Source organism: Oryzias melastigma, linkage group LG20 (genome assembly GCF_002922805.2).
Source record: "Oryzias melastigma strain HK-1 linkage group LG20, ASM292280v2, whole genome shotgun sequence".
Lineage (NCBI taxonomy): Eukaryota > Metazoa > Chordata > Actinopteri > Beloniformes > Adrianichthyidae > Oryzias > Oryzias melastigma.
Genome location: NC_050531.1, coordinates 2996531 through 3015626, shown reverse-complemented (window position 1 = coordinate 3015626; position 19096 = coordinate 2996531). Strand labels below are relative to the sequence as shown.

General features: G+C 37.9%; 1 protein-coding gene across 1 annotated transcript in view; it reads right to left on the bottom strand.

Annotated features, from left to right (window-relative positions):
- The window catches only part of myo3a (myosin IIIA), a gene marked incomplete in the record, with an annotated part of 78414 nt that overhangs the window by 1162 nt on the left and 58156 nt on the right, over positions 1-19096 (bottom strand). The window contains 11 exon segments of the mRNA XM_024279747.2: positions 3151-3396; positions 4782-4822; positions 6263-6351; positions 11777-11921; positions 13700-14696; positions 14771-14894; positions 14962-15048; positions 15118-15280; positions 16755-16866; positions 16937-17142; positions 17211-17291. Of these exon segments, the coding sequence (XP_024135515.1) occupies positions 3151-3396; positions 4782-4822; positions 6263-6351; positions 11777-11921; positions 13700-14696; positions 14771-14894; positions 14962-15048; positions 15118-15280; positions 16755-16866; positions 16937-17142; positions 17211-17291 (2291 nt within the window).

Below are 19096 nucleotides of genomic sequence, written 5' to 3'. Positions count from 1 at the left end.
AACACCAGATTTGAACCAATAATGTTTTTCTCTAAAAGTTGAAGTAAAACTGTGCTTTTTTTTTTAGTGAATGGTTTGCACCAGTTACTATCTAGTACACACCAGATAGTAACCAAGATTTTTTTCTAGAAATTGAAGTAAAAAAGGAAAAAAATTCTGGTTCCTGACTGGTGCGCACCAGATAGAAACAAAACTTTTTTTTAATTTTTTTTTTTATAAAAGTTAAGGTAGTTTTTTAATTCTGGTTAGTAACTGGTGCACATCAGACTTTAAAAAAGATTTTTTTCCCTAAAAGTTGAAGTTAGTAAATGCTGCACACCAGATAGTAACCAAGAATTTGTTTGTTTTTTTTAAATTGAAGTAAAAAATATTTTTTGTTTTTCTGGTTAGTAGCTGGTGCGCTCCAGAAAATAACCAGAAAAAAAATGTTTTACTTCAATTTTTAGAAAAAAAATCTTTTTAACTTAAAATTTTATTTTCTTTATTTAGATGTCATCTTAGTTTCTCCGTACATCTCAGTACCAAAAAAAGTTGTCTATAAAGCTGAATAAATTCCCAATTTGAGGAATGTTTGAAACAATAAAACATGGATGAAAAAATGTTCCACACTGTTAAAAAAAACGATAAAAATGCTAATTTATACATGCTAACTTACCTACTAAAAGTGCAAGATCGCCAAAAAATTACAATTATTGCAACAGTTATAAAAATAAATGTATTTTGTGGTACACGCACCAAATTTGGCCCAATAGATCCGTCCTTTAGAAAAGCCACTAACATGTTAAAATGCGCATATAAAAGTCGTCTGTAGACACAAATAATTCTTGTTTGTCTTAAAACAGGTAAAGATTAATCAGGAGATTATTGCTACATGCAGTTATAGATGAAATATGATTAAATATTTGTAAGAGAGCAGCAGAAAAAAAATAAAATATATTTAAAAAATCTTTATAAATGCTAAACAGGTAAAAAATAATGTAAGGCAGTTAAAAACTGTTTAAAAAAATGAAAATACGGTTGGCATTTCTGTACTTTTTTCAGAATAAATAATTTTTTCTGTCAGGATTTGTTTCCTCAGACGATCTCCTGAATTTTGGTGTCGACCAAACAGGTGAACTCTGTTCAACTGAATTAAAGGCTCCGGGTTTGTTTTTAAAGTGAACTCTGATGGGATTCATTCGTAGTGAGAAAAGAATTAGACTTTCAATAAGAAATTCAAAATGAAAGGTTGGAAAACCAGTTATTTGGATGATTTCTAGAAGCTTTTGGAGCTGCAGCCACGAAGAAGTGAAGGAGATGAAAACGGTTTCATAGAAGCTAAATTTAAAGAGACAAACGGAAATTTCAATGAGAATTTTAACAGATAAATATTCCTAAAAGCTGCTGAAGGTTTAAAATGATCTCTGGATGTGAAAGCGTTCTGACAAAGTTCCAATGTGTTAAAATAATCTTTCACTTTCTATTTCTTATTTTGTAAAGTTACAGAAATGAAAAGTTTTCAGCCAACAGATGAAGGCAGATAGCAAAGAAAAGCAAAAACAGATTTCTAAATGACAAAAGTCTAATGGGAGACACTCTGAAAGATAGTGAGCAGAACAAAACGAGAAAAAGGAGAGATTTTTATATTGTTTTTTCTTCCTCGGCCATTTATCACTGTCTGAGGCAGTGACCTGCTGAAACGCTGCAGACTTCACTGAACAGCAGGACTGAGAAAGAGAAACCCGACGACAAACAAAAGCTCACGTTGTGAAGATCAATCTCTGAAACTCCAGAACAGAGTCTGCTTTCAGAACATCAAAGAAAAATACGTTTTAATACTTCTCCAGACAATAAACACATAAACGTTTCTCAGAGGAATGTAGAAAGATTTGATCTTTTTCTGTGAACATTTGGGAACGACTAGAAGGAAGTTTTTATTCTTCTAGTTTTTAGAAGGATCTTCACTCTTCAATAATTGATCACAATTGAGTTTAGAAGATGGATGGAAACCATCTATAGGTGTACAGCTGCTGGTTGGTTCTATGTGGCTCATGAAGCTGTGATTGGTCAAAGGGTGAAGCATAGTTTGAGTGAAAATGCAAAATCCTGCTTCTTATTTGTAGAATTAGACTTCAAATGAGTTTTAAAGATTGTGCTCCTACAAGGTAGAATTAGTTACAAGGCCTAAGTCAGGCAAAACAAACTTTTTTGAGCTTTAAAGTGTGTTATAATGTTCAAATCTCACTATAAACAACCCCAAAGTAGTATTTTGATCCATTCACGCATCTCTGAGTAATCCTCTAAGACCTATTCTCTGAGCACCAGCCCCTCCCAATCCACGAAAACAAGCTCGTTCTTACATTGTGACATCACAAAGTGAAAACAGCCCCTTCCAATCCAAGAAAACGAGCATTTCCTCACATTGTGACATCCCAAAGTCAAAACAGTCCCTTCAAACCCACGAAAATGAGCATTTCCTCACATTGTGACATCACAAAGTGAGGAACAGCCCCTTCCAATGGACAAAACGAGCATTTCCTTACATTGTGACATCACAAAATGAGGAACAGCCCCTTCCAATCAACAAAAACAAGCATTCCTCACATTGTGACATCACAAAGAGAGGAACAGCCCCTTCCAACCCACGAAAATAAGTGTTTTCTCACATTGTGACATCACAAAGGGGGAAACAGCCCCTTCCAATCCCCGGAAACGAGCTCGTTCTCACATTGTGATATCACAAAGCGAGGAACAGCCCCTTCCAATCCATGTACTTTTAAGAATTTTCCAATGACAAAGTTCAACTACACAAACTTTAACACAGAAAATATTTCTCTATTTTCAAGACAAATACTTAATCTATCAGGATTTATTTAAAAACAAAATAGGATGAATCATTTGCATTAAAACCTAATCTGAGCCCAAATAGAATTTTGTGTTTTAAAGGAATTCTATGGAAAAAATAATGTAGCCTTTACTGAATTTTTACAAACCAAAAACAAACTTCTTCAATCAACGACTTGGTTTCATTTAATCTTCATCATCTGTGAAGTTTTTAAACTATATTCCATTAATTTGAATTTTTTTTTTCAGAAACAGGAAGCTTAAAAAAATTACACAATAAAACGATACAAATAATTTAAAGTGGTCACTGTTGGTTGGATGCGGTACCTGTTGTCTCTGGACGGTCTGGGCGGCTCAGGTTCGGTTACGGCCCGTTCTCTCGTCTGCCGACCAGAACCTGGCATTCTCTGATCCGCAGACTCCGCCTTCTCCGCGGAGCGCCTCCGGTCAGCAGAGGCTCTGCTCTCCGGGAATCCTGTGGGAGACGCGCTCTCTGTGGAGATGGAGGGCTCGGACCGGCTGGTGGATAAGGTCCGGTAGTACTGGTCGTCCACATCCAGCTGTTTTCCTGGACTGCAGAACAAACCGGAAGATGAAAGGGGTTACATCCGGACTAAAAGACCGGATGTATGATCACGGATTAAATTGATTAAATCTGATAAACCTGAGAAGATAAGTCTCTAAATTTGATCGTCATGAAGCTGCTTTATCTTTCTTCTCGGATCTACTGGACGTTCTCGATGGAAAGGTTTGGGACGACACCGTGACTCCACTTAGAGCCCCTCTGGTCTGAACCTCCACTCTTTTTAGACCGATGTTAGTATCTGTATATTTGACTTTTTAAAACTAATAATTTGCTTTTTTTTTCTCAACTCTGTGGCTTAAAAATACCTAAAGAACTTTTCAGTTTTTACTTTTCGTCTCTTTAATGGATTTATTTCCTCCAGGTTAACGATATCGCTTTCATACTTCACTTTAAAGGGTCACCAAACAGGGAAGTTGGAGCCTGACTCCGCCCAAATCCAGTCAGAGGGGCGGGGCTTAGGGGCTGGACTGTTATCATCACTGGAGCTGCAGATCATGACGTCAAACTTCTGAAACCGACATGGTTTGACCAATCACGGAATTCAACTGTAATACCTCAATTCAACCTGTAGGGGGCAGCACGGTTTTGACTATATTTCAGAGAATTAAACAATTTTATTTTAATTGATCAAAAATTTGGCAACACAAAACACATTTAAAGCCCCTTTTATAAAGATCAAAAGCCAAAAAAGATGATTTAAGGTTTGGTTACCCTTTAAAGTCCCACTTTGATGATCTTTTGATCTATTTCCAAAGAATTCCCAGGGACTTTTAGTGACGGTGAAGCATTTTGTTTAAATTTGAGACTGACCACTTCATTTATTACAATAATTTATAGCAATAAAATACAAAAATAATCCCATAAACAATAATAAATGTTGTTTTTAGCTACATTTGTGTTCTTTGTGGACTATTCGTGCCATCACGTCTCTTCTCCATGTTCCTAACCTGAGAAGTTTCCACCTGTGTGATGAAGAGCTCCTCCTCCCGATTCTTCTTCCTGTCCTAAAGTACTTTTACTTTGTTCCCGAGCGCCCGCACCTCCCCGTCGTCCATCCTCGTCTGCTGTCAGCTCCGCTGAGAGCCGCCATCGCTCCTCCTGACCTCCTCATCCATAACGTGGCTTTATTTATCTGCTAACACGTTATTACCCATGATGCCGAGCAGCGAAGGTGATAAAGCGTCCTGGCCTGTGTTGGTTCAGACCTGTGGGCGGTCTCCACCTCCAGGCTGAGCGGGAAACCCGTGAAGTCTAAGGTGACCTTTGACCTTTTTAATCACATTCAGCTACAGATAACTACATTTAAAGCAGCTTTTTAGATCTTCTCGTTAAACAGGAAACGGGTTCATTATGGCTAAAACTGAACACTTACTCTTCCTTCCTGGGCTTTCGTTTGTCGTCCTGGACGGATCGCTGGAAAAAGGAAAAACAGAAACATCTGAACGTGAAGCTAAACAACGGAAACTCATACACACATAATCTGTTATCTGAATCTGTTATTGTAGAGTATAAATATTTGATTTGAAGTCCTTAAACCGGATATTGATAATTCATGTAGAGAAAATGGTCGAGTCGGGTGGGATTATATAAGTTCGCTTCCTTCCACTCCTTTTATCTATCAATTTCAGCATCTTCAGCGGACAAATTCAGCTTAGCATTCACACTAGTATTATCACAGGTAATCCTTTATATCTAGTTCATAATTAGGTTAAAGCTTTAAAAATGTAGTTTTAGTGCGTTTAATAAATGATTATCCTGTTCGACCCTCTTCAGATGTAGCTTTTTTATTTTAAAATCCCATGATTTTCTTAAGTCTTTCAGAGTAAACCTCATCCATAAATATGATCATATATTAGAACTCTAAAAAAACATGTTGTTGTTTATGAAATATGAGTCATTTTTGAGGACCGTTTTAATACCGTTTTAATTCTTAGGTCGGCACGTTTCCAACCGCTCGTGTTCGTGGGTATGGGAGGGGCTGCTGCAGACAGTGCAGGTTTTTAGAGGATTACTCTTAAATACACGAACGGATCAAAATACCACTTTGGGGTTCTTTATAGAGAGGAATAAACAGTATAAAACACCCCAAAAATATATTAAAAAGCTGAATTTTCATGGTAGGACCCCTTTAATTCAAAAGTCCCAAGTTTCAAAAACCTTCAAAAATCACATTTTTTTGATAAATTAGAAGTTGTAAAAAGTATTACATAGTATTAAGGCAACCAAAAGGGAAAAAAAGTAATATGAGTTTTTTCTCGTAAATTTGCAAAAAAAAAGTCATAAATATATGACTTTATTCTTGTAATTCAACAGTTATGACATTTTTTCTTGTTGATTTACGACTTTAAAGTCATAATTTAAAGAAAATGTTTTTGTTTGTAAACTGGCTCTAATACTCCGTCATAAAACAGGGATGGAGAGGAAGAAACTAAAGTATTTTATCTGTGCATAGGTCTTACAGATTTTAGATAAATTCAGACGTTGATTCTGATTCTGCTGCTGCTGTTTCTGCAAAAACAAGTTCAACCAAACATCTAGAAATTTGTCAAAATTCATAAAACTTTACGTAATTTTTAGATTTTACTTGAACCAAAACTGTAAATAGGAACCAGATATCGAGTTTTGAGAAGATAACAACCAGAGAATAAGGATAAAAAATAAAACTTCATCGAGAACAAAATGTTCTGAAAACAGATTAAATTCCACTTTCGTTTTATTTTGAAATCCTCCTTTCCTTAGGAATAAATGCTGGAAAAAGTGCACAAAAAAAGGAATCAATCCGGCTCTATAAAGCTAAACCAAAAGTAAAAAAAAGCAGCAAAGCTTTGTTCAAAAACATCCATCTGGACTCACGTGGATGAGCGTGTAGTAGGTGGAGTCTTCGGGTGTGTTCAGGGTCTTTGGCTGCTGGGTCCTGCGAGGCGTTCGTGACACTCGCTTATCTGTTCAATAAAGTGTGAAAAAACACATCAGTTCGTCATCTTCTATAGCAGAGTCTGAAACATGTGACTCTTTTAGCCCTTTATTGTGGCTCGTTAGCTTTAAATGCTAATGATTCTAACAAATGATCAATTAAAGTTTTTCCATTTCTGTTTAGGTTCATAACATGTAAAAAAAAAATGAAGATAAAAAGTGTAAAATGACCTTAGAGGGGGTCAGTAAGTCTTTATTTAAAGCATAAAACATGTTTAAATGTTTGAAAAAAAAAAATAAATGGGAAAAAATGCTTTTATTTAGCTGCACTTTTCATTATTCCACCAAATTAGTGGTTGGAGTTTGAAAAAGCAGCATTTTTATCAAAACATTGTGAACAATATTATGATAAAACATATTTTTACCAATTATAAACATTTCATAAACTAGTTTATAATTTGTTTTCATTTTTTTGTCTAGTTTTTGTTTTATTCAAATCACTGTCACAGAAATTCTGTAGATTTGTTCTTTAAATTTGTTTTTTTATTTACAGTTATACAAATAAAACTCTAAAAGTTTTTTAATTATGGTAAATGAAACTAAAGTGGTTAAATTTTCAAACAATTGCATTTCAAAGCAATTAAAAAGATTCAGAATTTTGTGTTTTGTTCCTCACATCTTTGAAAATGAGAATAAAAAGTTTATTGTTAATGTTTGTAGTTTGTTTAATCTAATTGGACATTACTTCATTTTTTTATATTTGGGAGTAAATTAAAAACAATAATACACCAAAATCCTAATGACAAAAAAATAGCATTTTATTTTGAAAGTACTCTAGTGCAACAGCACAGGGTGTATTTTATTTTGAAAGGAACTTGCTTTTGCTGCTGTCAAAAGTAAAAGCAAAAAATGAAGAAAGAAAACAGTTATAGAAGCAACACTGTAACTCAATACTGTAGAGCACATGTGACAAAGTCAAGGCCCGGGGGCCGGATCCGGCCCTCCAGGTAATTCTATTTTTTTGTCATTAATGACCCGATGTTAGCTTGCGCTTATTTCTAACTTGTATAATTTTTAACAAAATATATTTTTTGGAGAGTAAAATATTGAAAGTTATTTAAGGTTTAAATTGATTTATTCTGGAATAATATTCCTGCATTTTTATTATTCATAATTATATAAGTTACAGTTTTAAAGTTTTGCATTCTGTTAGGTTTTTGGGCTTTTACTAAGATTTACTAAGATTTTTTTAGGCTATTTTAGAGTTTAGCTAATATTTAGCTACATGTTTTGGTTAATTTAGGCTTTTTGTTTTGTTTTTAAAGGCTGTTTAGTATTTAAGCTAATATTTACATGCTAACTGTTTTGGCTAGTATCATGTTGGTATTGACTGGTATTTTTTTCTTTTTTTCAGTTTTTTAGGCTATTTTGAAGTTTAGCTGGTATTTCAGCTACATCTTAGCTCTTTTGGCATATTTGGGTTTTTAAAAAAAAGTTTTTTTAGGATAATTTGACACTTAGCTAATATTTCTGCTACCTGCTAGCTGTTTTGGCTAATTTAGGCATTTTTAAAACGTTTTTTAGGCTGTTTTGAAGTTTAGCTAATATTTCAGCTACACGCTAGCTGTTTTGGCTAACCTGTTTTTGTTTTGTAGTTTTTAGGCTAACTTGGCATTTAGCTAATATTTTAGCTAGCTTTCAGCTTCAGCGTTTTCAACTATCAGCTCTAGCATCTTCAGCGGCCAAATTCAGCTTACAGCGTTCACATTAACTTTATCGGAGTAACGCTACATATCTAGTTCATAATTAGGTTTAAAAGTTTCGCTTTTAAAAATGTAGTTTTAGTGTTCAATAAATGTATTTCCTGTTCGGCCCGCGACCTAAGATGAGTTTTGGATTTTGGCCTCTCGTGTGATTCAGTCTGACCCCCTTGCTGTATTGTAATATTTAAAAGTCACTTTTATTAAATAATTTTTAATGGCCACAAAAACATAAATATTGTGTATTTTTTAGCAATAATGTGGGACTTTCTGGATTTTTGTCTGTAGAAACCAAACGTCTCTTTAAATGGTAAAAGTTACTGTTCTATAGGGAAGAACTGACTGTAAAACTGGCGAATCAAAGGGTTTCCTCTTAGAAAAATCCCAGTTTTGATCTGAAAACAGCTTTTATGGTGAAGTATCTTAATACAATAACAAAGCTGGAGAGTTTCTGAATTACAGCAGTGCACATCGACCCCCCGCTGGTCTCTGAAATGTGCTTATTGAGCTGCCTGGAGGCCTTTTGTCTGAATTTTCCACCAGTAAAACGACCTTTGATGCAAAAAGAACGTTCTTTTTCCCAGCATGCCGCGGCCCGACATCTCCCATCCTGCACTGCAATCCATCACACCTGTCATCAACCACATGATTGAGCAACATTCCTCATCCAAGTTGTTGCAATTACAAATATATTAGCATGACCTTTGCATGTTTGCTGAATATGAATGTTAGAAAACAGTCAATCATGCGGAGAAACTCAAATAAAGAGTTTGAGATTATTGAACCGCTCTGTCTAAAGGTCACTCCTGTTATTTAAAACCACATTTTACACACCGGCTTATTCATTTGGGCAATAATTGTTGGGTTACCAAATATGATTAACATTTAACGACCTTTCTGCTAAAAACAATGTGACGGATGCTCTCTGCGGCGGCGGCGATTCACGTCCGGCCTAATGTGACATTGAAATTCATGAGGACAGATTAGTTCAGGATGTGCAGAAATGGAGGAAAAGGAGGATTTTTTTCAGGAAAAACAGATAAATTATTCGGTTTGTCCTTCAGCAAAGAGCTTCTCAGAATAAAGTCTGAAAGGGCAAAAAAAATAAGCTTCTGTTCACTAAACTAGGTTTAGTAAAGTCGATTCAAATGCAGCCGGCAGCTTGTTAGCATTTAGCATAAATAATAAAACAAAACAAAATACAATTCTACTGCAGTGAGGAGAAAAATACTGTTTTGCTACATAAAAACTTATTTATGCATTTAAACCAAAAACAGTCGTATCTTATTTTTTGTAGTTTTTATTAGTCCAGTTTAAGGTTAATTACACTAATACTCTGACTATTTTTATTTTTATTTTTTGAGCATCGGTTTAACCAGATTTTTGAGGAACAAAAACATTTTATGTTGATCAAAATACAAAAAAAAATAAACTTTGAGAATGGGATTCAATCTTTTGATATTATAGTTGAAATAAATCTGACAAAGGTTTAATGTTTTTGCTCAAATAGTTTTTTTCTGACATTTTGACTAACAAAAAAGTCAGAATTGGTTCTTTTCTGCACAAAAATGATCTAATGAAAATCAAAAACAGTTTTGATGAATCCTGTACAGGTTTCTTACTCTAATTTCTAAACATTTTGCTGAAAAGAAGCTGAGGTTTTGCTTTAAATAATATATTTATATATATAAAATGACAGCGTTGCAGAGTGAACATCAATAATGATTTGAAATATTGCAAAGTTAATGTTAAAATAAAACATCATTTTGAAAAAATGTCACGATTTCCACAGTTTCTAAAAGGTTATAACTCCTAATTTAGGCCTTTAATAGCTTTTTCTTTAATTGTGTGAATGCTATAAAGTATTTTACAGTTTAAGCTAATTTGGCATTTAGCTAAGAGTTGAGCAACATGTTAGCTTTTCAGCTTTTTAGCATCAAGTGTTTTTTTTTTTTTTTTTTAGCTGCTTTGGCTGTTTTGACATTTACTGAGGTTTTTTTATTTTATTTTTTACGCTAATTTGGAATTTAGCCAATACTTTAGCTGCATGCTTGGTGTTTTGGCTAACTTAGCATTTATTGTTTTTCGAGGCTAATACGGAGTTTAGCTAAAAGCTAAAAGCTTGATTTTTAATCTTTATGCTTGCTGTCTTGATAAATGTGGTTATTTCCCCAGTTTTTTAGACTATTTTGGAGTTTAGCTAATATTTTAGCATTTTGCTAACTTTTTTGGCTGAATCAGACATTTTTCTAGTTTTTCATGCTGATTTGGAGTTAAGCTAATATTTTAGCATTATGCTAACTGTTTTGGCTGAATCAGACATTTTTTCAGTTTTTCAGGCTAATTTAGACGTTAGCTTACATTTTGTATTTATGCTAGCTGTTTTAGCTAAATTTGCCAGTTTTTTAGGCTAATTTGGCAGTCCTGATAGCGTTTTCAGCACTAGTATCTTCAGCGGACACATTCAGCTTATAGCATTCAAACTTAGGTTATTATAGGTAATGCTATAAATCTAGTTTTTATTGAATTTACTTTTAACTTTATTCAGTTTTCAAACTTTGTTTAAAGGTTCCATTGAAAATGAAAATCTTTTGTAATTTTAGGACAATCTTCTTCGTTTTTAACTATATTTTTAAGTAATATATAAATATATTATATTCAGCTTTTTGTGTTTTTTGGATCATAATTTAATAAATTTTTTTTTAAAAAGTGCAACTTTTCTCATTACTTGTTACCTATTTTAAATGAATTATTATTTTTAAACATTTAGTGTTTGTAGGTTTTATATTTACTTTTGGATATATATTTTAATGTCTTGCAGCCATTTTGGATCATAAATGCTGTGCCAATAAAGTTTGGTTTAAATAATAATTGGATTTATTTATGTGGCTTCTCCTGTCCAAGTTAATTTCCTTTTCTGCTCTTTTTCCTTATTTATTTATTTTAATTAAGTATAACTTATATCTTGATGAACGACAACAGAAACATTATTATTTTGTTAATTGATGAACACACGTGTTACAATCCTTGGAATTCGATCTTTTTCAGAGTGACTGTATTTAAACAAACGATAACATCACGTTGTCAGAATATTGACAGAAATCAAATTGGGTCGGATTCCATTATTTACTGGAGACAGAAGAATCTATATGATAACTGTCACATTTAGCCGCCGGCGCACGTTCCGAGGACGGCTAACTTTCCATTTCCTGTTCCTCTCACTCGCTCCGCTCCAGGCAATTACAGTTATCACCTGAGCTAATCAGACGTGATTTCTGATGACACATCAAGAGGAGAGGAGAGGCGCTTCCTGCCCGGGCACTTGACTTCCTCAGGTTTCCTGATCTGATGAAGTTGGACGACAGAGAAACGAGGATGCCACCTCCTGATAAGATCACTGTCGGCTCGGAGGAGAGGCAATGAAAAGATTCACGCCGACGGTTTTCTCAAGAAATGGAGATAAAAGGAAAATAGCTGAAGAGAAGGTTAGAAAATAAATAAGCAGACAAGAGGTGACCCGGTTTGACTGAAGCACCTTTGGGTAAGAGGAGAAATAATTCCTGCTCTTAATTAACCGATCGTTCAGGGTTTTTATTTTCTTTTCGAAGTCCACATTAACCTTGCGCCTTCATTATGAATCATATTTATTGCTTTTAAAATCTGTTTTGCGCGGAGCCCATCTCACTTGTCCTACCTGATTGGTGATGATGAGGAGCGTAGCCATTGATTGCTTTTCCTCTCACAAACATGCCGTTGCTCTCAGGGTTTGATTGATGGGCCTGGATGATCTCATTCAGTTTGTGCTGCAGGGCCTGGAAGTCCTGGGAAGCCTTCGCGATCTTTGGAAGGAGAAAGAGAACTTTATAGTCGTGATGGATGGCGTCAAAGTCCTCTTTTGATCTATTTTCAAAGACGTGGTCTTCAATCAAGGACATAGTTTCAGTAGAGCGGCAGGAGATTATAAGAAATTGATTTCTGAGTTGTGGGCGGGACTATCCATCGATCTACACTCTCTCCTGGTAGCTTACAGCCCCTCAGCTATCCAGCCGAACAGTTTTGACCCAGATTTCAGGAAAAACGAAAACCATTTGTCTCCAAATGGACGCATCAGAAAGGGGCGGAGCTTGTGGCCCCACCCAGCGGGTTTAACGCCACCCATATAAAAATGTTCAATCTCTGACTCTCATAGAATCTGACCCAATCAGTCACCACAGCTTCCTGATACGTACGCCCCCATTTTGGACAGTAATTGATCCGAGTCACGTTCGAGGCGGGGCCAGCGGATACCACATGCTTTTACTGAGGCATCTGATTGGTCTGTTTATAACTTGAATAACTTGGATCCATCCATTTTCTAAACCAGTTTTCGGGGTCACAGGACTGTCGGAGCCTAACCAACCACTATCTTTAGATATGTCCTCCCTGACAGAAAAAACTACAAGAACATGTTAAAAAATGTGGTCTTTAAATCGAGTCGTGGAGTTCCTCAGGGTTGTGGATTCGGACAACTGTTGTTCAAGGTCTCCACTTGTTTTTTTTACTTTGCTCATGAAAGATAGCAGTAAATAAACTAGTTTCTGATGACACCTTGCTATTAATGCTTTGTCTATTTCATTAAAGTGAGTGAAACCACAGTTCATCCATTCATGTTCCACAAAAATACAAAAACAACTAAAGTCTTCTCCGTTGTTTCTGACTGATCACTGCAGCTAACAGAGCAACACATTCTCATTCCCAAGTTGTCACATACTGATGTTTGGTTAAGGACCACTTTTTGACATTTTGGATGGATCTCGTCATTTTTTTAAACTCTCTGCTCGAGATGCGGTAGCAGATGCAGACTGGTACCTTAACTTGGAGCTGGTATTCTGACCCGACACTAGACGGTAGGGCTGGGAATGACTGGGTACACCACAATACGATACGCGATACATGGCTCACGATGTCAATAATTGGTAAAAAATCTTCTCTAATAACTCAAATTATACAGAAGAACACATATTTTTGGGGAAAATATATCCCTATTTATTTTTTAGCTTGAACACAATCATAATCAACAACTTGTTTCTTATTTTGTGCAACAAATAATATACACTTTTGTGCTGATCAGTAATACTGTCTTTAACAAGCATTGACACCAATTGAATTGGAATTATCTGTAAAATTAGTAGTAGCTGGCAGACATATCGGTGCAAAAGAACGTCTCACCAAAGGAATATCACGTTTTACAGGTTCTTCAAATGGAAATAAAAGATCTGTACTTGGTGAGAACCCATTAAAGACTAAATATCGTGATTTGTCGCAATATCGATATTTTGGCACACCCCTACTTAGACGCAGTACCAGACCCGAACCGTTACTGGACCCGAACTAGTACCGGACACGGTGCTAGTACCGGTCCGAGCGCTTGTCATACTAGCCCTAATCCGCTACCGGTGGTTGAGGATTTAATGGGAACTTCCAATATGTCAAAAAACGACGAGTTAGGGACATCCAAAACGTGGGGCCCTTAACCAAACGTCAATACGTGACGACTTCGGGATGTGTTGAACAGAGAACTCTCACTCCTGGAGACAACGTTCCCACCAACAATCTGGACTTCTTGCAGACTCGTTACCTCCTTGGAGAACTGCTCAAACTCCTGGGCTTGGCTCTGGGCCTCTTGCTTGTTGGCCCTCAGGTTCTTGCGGTCTTTGTAGCCCCTGAAGTTACTCTGGATCTTCACGGCAGCCTGCTCCTCCTCCTGCCGCTCCTTTTCAACCTCTTCCTCGTCCCTGCGTTCGATCTCCACGTCATTAACGTCCACCTCTCCCCTCTCTTCCTCCACATCGGGACCGGCGCCGTCCTTCCGGGCTTTCTTCTCCTTGTCCGCCTTCAGCCTCTTGCGGTCGCGATGACCTCTGAAGTTGCTCTGCAGGACCGTAGCCGCTTTCTCCTCATCCGGGTCTGCTGGGTTTTCTGCTTCCTCCTCTCCAGTCAGCTCCACCTTCTCCTCCGGTTTCTGCTTCTTTGGGATCTTTCCCTCCTCCTGGAGCCGCTTGCGCTCCTTGTGTCCGCGGAAGTTGCTCTGGAGGACCACGGCTGCTTTGGCTTCGTCTTGTTCCGGTTCTGCCTCCTGCTCTCTGGTTTCTTCTTCCTCCTTTGCCTTCTGTTTCTTAGCAGGAATCTTTCCCTCCTCTTGCAGCCTCTTCCTCTCTTTGTGGCCTCTGAAGTTACTCTGGAGGACCGTGGCCGCCTTGGTTTCCTCTTCGGCTCCTCCGTGGTCAGCCTCCTGGATCACAGCATCATCGGCCACCTCTGTGTGCTCCTCATCCTCCGGCACCTGAGTGTGATCACTGTCATCGTTCTCTTCTGCTTCGTAGGTGCTTTCATCCTCATCATCCACGTCTTCTTGCTTGTTATTCGCCTTCTCTCCACCTCCTTCCTGGTTTGGAAGCTCCAGCTCGTCCCCAGCCAAAGTTTTCTTCCTCTCCTTGAACTTTTTCCTCTCTTTGTATCCCCGGAAGTTGCTCTGAAGAACCACAGCAGCTTTTTCTTCCTCGTCCTCGTTTGAGGGACTATTCTCAGCTTCCTGCTTTTCTTTAGCAGCTTTCTCTGCTTTCTCTTTGGCCTCCCTGGAAGCAAAGACGCATCGCCTCTGTCAGAAACCCATTTACTTCTCTGCTCGGGACGTTTTAATCTCTATTACCGTTTTCTTTGGAAGCTCTTCCTCTCCTTGTGGCCTCTGTAGCGAGCCTGGATCTTTGTTGCTGCTTTGTTCTTCTCGTCCACCAACTCCTTGTATTTCTGCCTTGCAATGTAACCCCTGCAAACTTTGAGGAAATACCAAAATCACTCAACGATCACATGTGTTCAAACCGATTTACACGCAGTTCTCACCAGCCTGAAACTGGACGATGAAAGCCTCAAACTTTGTTTTGTTCTTATCATCAGCCACCTTCCTCCGGACTTTGTGACCTCTGTAAGCTGCAGATCAAACAGGCGCTCAGTACGAGCGTCCAAAAGCTCCGCTTCTGTTCTGGTACAGAAACCAACCTGACTGCAGAACCAGAGCGCTCTGTTCCCGCTCCTTCAGGATCCGCCGGTACCGTCTGGCCCCCAGCCAGCCGCGAACACACGCCTGGAGCAGGACGATCCGCTGCGTGGTCAGCTGCACCATCAGGTTCAGGTGTTCAACGTGGTAATACTTCAGGAACACCTGAAGAGGAGCAGAAAACACTGGGATGATTTCATGGAATCAAACAGAAAAAAGTCTGATAACATTCTCAAAGCTGTACCGTTTACATCCAAGTAATCTGAATCATTTAGTAATCTAAATGAGATGTTAGACTTTACCTAAGCAACAATCTTTCCTTGACTCAGTTAAATGAGGACCACTTGGTGTGTTTGGATCCATCAAAGAAACCAAATGATCCTCAGTTCAGTTAGGATCAAAATATCTGATCTTCTCATTCAGAATTTGATTTTTTTATTTTTTATTTCTAAGAACAGAAAGCAGCCAGATACCATAATACTTCCACCTCCATGTTTGACTCCAATGATGTTCTTTCAATGAAAGCTGGTTCAGATGGAAGGCGACAAAAATGTTCACATTTTTGATGCCAAGAAAGTTTGGGAACATTCAGTCAATAAACAAATGAACGCCATTTTTAAAAAATGTTCTTGGTAAAAAACAAGCAAAAAGATTTTTTTTTAAATGGTTAAATAACCGTGTGTGATAAAACAAATCATGTTTAAAGTTGCAAATAGTGTTTTAGGACCTGCAGGTGCAACCACTCAAGCCCTCGCTGCCTCCTTTTGACCCTCCCCCACCCGTCACTCCACCCCTCCCCCCTAGTCAGAGCTACAAGTGACAACACATTTTTCAAAATGGTGGTTTCTCTTTAGGTTAATCTCCATAGCAACCATTTTATTTTTTGATTTCCTGGGGCTGACAAACAGATCAATGTAATTTTTAGAAGAATCGTCAGAAGTTCATTTTTGGATTTCCTCGGCAACAGAGGGTATTTGTTAACCACGCCCACATTCCTACTTTGGTCGTATCATAAGTTATATCGTTTTGTTCAGCATAAGGAAACGATTGTTGTTTTACATTTTCACAATATTATGGTGAAAAATGTGCGGGCAACAGAGGAAAGCCACTTTTGCTAGCTTACCACGCTAACGCCGTTTAAAAATTTACAAATTCTAGATTCAACATATTTCCGTAACAGGTTCCCAATGATGCTCAATGAGTTAGGAGGTGGTTGATGGAAATATAAAGGAGTAGTTTAGATTTGTAGAAGGTACTAAAGGGGAAATTTTTGAAAATTCAAAATGGTGTCCTCTTCCTAAGGTCAAAGGTCAACGAATCTTTTGTTGTTGTTGCAGACTAAAGCTGGTGCTGTGCAAAATTTTGTGGAGATTGCTGGAACGAAAATTTTGTTATCACACATGTTATGAAGATGTGAATATCAATGAATTTCAAATGTTGTCCCATAATAATTTCAAAACTTCCTTTGGATATCCTTGACTTGTTTAGGCTTCGTTAGAATATTTTTTAAACTGTTTTTTTGAGCTTTATAAAAGATTTGAACCCAATTTGTTTAATTTTGATGGTTACTCTGTGATGTCATTATTTTCTCAGTGAGGGAGGTCGTTTTTATAGACGAAATGTCAGATTTTTGTTGCACCTTCGTCTTCCCCATCGCCCAGTTCTCCAGCTTGGCCTTGTCCATTATCGCCGCACACGTCTCTGGAGTCACCGGCGGTTCTTCGTGAGCGTTAAAAGCCAGAAGGTAGTACCTGAACAAAGATTACAATCCTTAAAGATATGACTCCGCCCACTTTTAGCTGACTTCCAGAAGCCACCGACCTCTTTATGAAGTTGGCAAACAGGATGCGATGCGAGTAGCCTTGCCGTCTTATCTTGGCGGTTTCCAGAACGCCGGTGTACCGAAGCTGAACCAGAACCTTCTCCCGATCAAACTTGTTGGCTTGTCGGTCGTTGTTGGGTTTGATGCAGCGAACGAAGTGAGGCTGCCCAGCCACCATCTTAGACAGCAGGTCCATCAGGGAGTACTGGAAAGAGCCAAGAAGGTTTGAGGCTCGCCGTCATGGTCAAACGCTCAGAAACACAGCAGACGTACTCTGAAGTAGGAGGCCACGGTTTGGGTTTTCATGTTGGTGGTTTCCCTCGGATGATACGGCGTTTCTCCACAGTCGGTCGGCTGTAAAAACAATGAAAAAATGAGCAACCATCGTTCCAAAGCGGCTCGGAATACTTCTCTGTGATGAACTAAATGGATGTGGTGAAGCTACGATTGTGCAGCAGCGTCGTACTCTGACTCACAGCTATAGAGCTGACAGCATCTTTTCATCAAAACGTTTTTTTGTATTCCACTACATTTTCTTTTGTTCTAAAGAATCACCATTTGCACCGCGGCATCATGAGGAACATTCAGAAAGCATTGTTTTGAAGGAGATTGCTTTATATCCCGAGAAAGCTGCAAAAGAAATACATGTTTAAGAGCCGATAACAGAGCAGTACTCCATCTACAGCTGGTAGCCTGACTAGACTTAAGCTAACACGTTACCAACAACTACACAAGAATCCTACAACTACACAAACACAACAGAGGACAACACACAATCTTTAAGACTCTCGTATGTTCGTCAGACCAGAGGCAGTTAAGCAGCTTCTTCATTCCAAAACACACTATCAATGAAAAACTTGTGGGTGGAAAATTTGTCACCAAGGCTCAAAGTGTAAAAAGTTGAATTTTTTCTCAAATTACCCACGATTCAGTTCTGCAGCTGGTGACATTACCACACTTAAATACAATACAAGGCAAGCTACCCAGCACTTGCACCTTACTATGACTAGAATGAGGCGTAGGAGCGCCACATGAAAGCATTATTCCTACGTCATAAATGTGTGCAAATTCCATTAGCCTTAGGAATACTTAGCAATACACGTACCAATGCGAAAATTAGATGTTCCACGAACCTCAAGGGAACTATATAACACAACTGTGCTCTCCTTGAGATGTAGTCGCTTCTCTCTATGACCCTTCATGAACCCAGACAACCCAAAAACATGCTCTTAGCATCCCAGACTAATCCCCAGTCTCCAATGTTCATAGTGTAAAATGTTGAATATCTTTCCACATTACCCACAATTCAGTTCTGCAGCTGGTAACACTTAATTACAATTCAATGCAATGCAAGTTAGTCTTTGAAAAAATTAAAATGTGCATCGGAACTGCTGCATTAAGAAGGATAACCAGTTATTTTCTTCCTAGTAAGTTCAAATAAAGTCTCAGTAGAAAATTCAAAGACTGTGTGGTCATGTGACCTCTTGTTAGTGGTGGGTGGGTTTTAAGTCCGTCTTTTAGCTTTGACATAGACCACGTAAACATTTGTGAGCAATTTCCATTATTGAAAAGGAAATAAAATGGTTATAAAAATTCACCCTAAGTATCAAATCTACCCACAGAAAGATTTTTGCAAGATGTTTAGTACTTCGCCTCCTAGAGGGCATTTGGTGAACTGACCTGACTCAAGTGACTTCTGTCTTAAACAAGTCTTAAAGTCCCACTTTTTTCTTCTGATCTCGTCTAAAATCCTCCCGAGTGGTCTGTTAACTATGATGATGCTATGATTATTCAGCCAAAATAAAAAAACATGTATGAGATAGTTTCTGTAAAGGAACTACAGTTCAAGAGAAATTCACCTCGAGTTGTGGGCGGAGTTAACCTCAGCTTATATCCCAGCATTCCTTTGCTTACACTCTCCCGCTAGCTTACCGTCTCTAACAACCCCAAGCTAATATTACTGATGCAACAAAAAATGAGGAGCAATATCGGAGCTATCAAGTCACACAGTTCGGATCCAGATTCCAGCTCAGACGAGTAAAATAAAACAGCAGGATTGGTGTTGTAAACAACTCCGACCTACTTCCTGTTGCTAACCTGACTCATGTTCCCTGAGCCCCGACTCAAGTCTCCTGGGTCAGAACTCAAGTCTCCTGGGT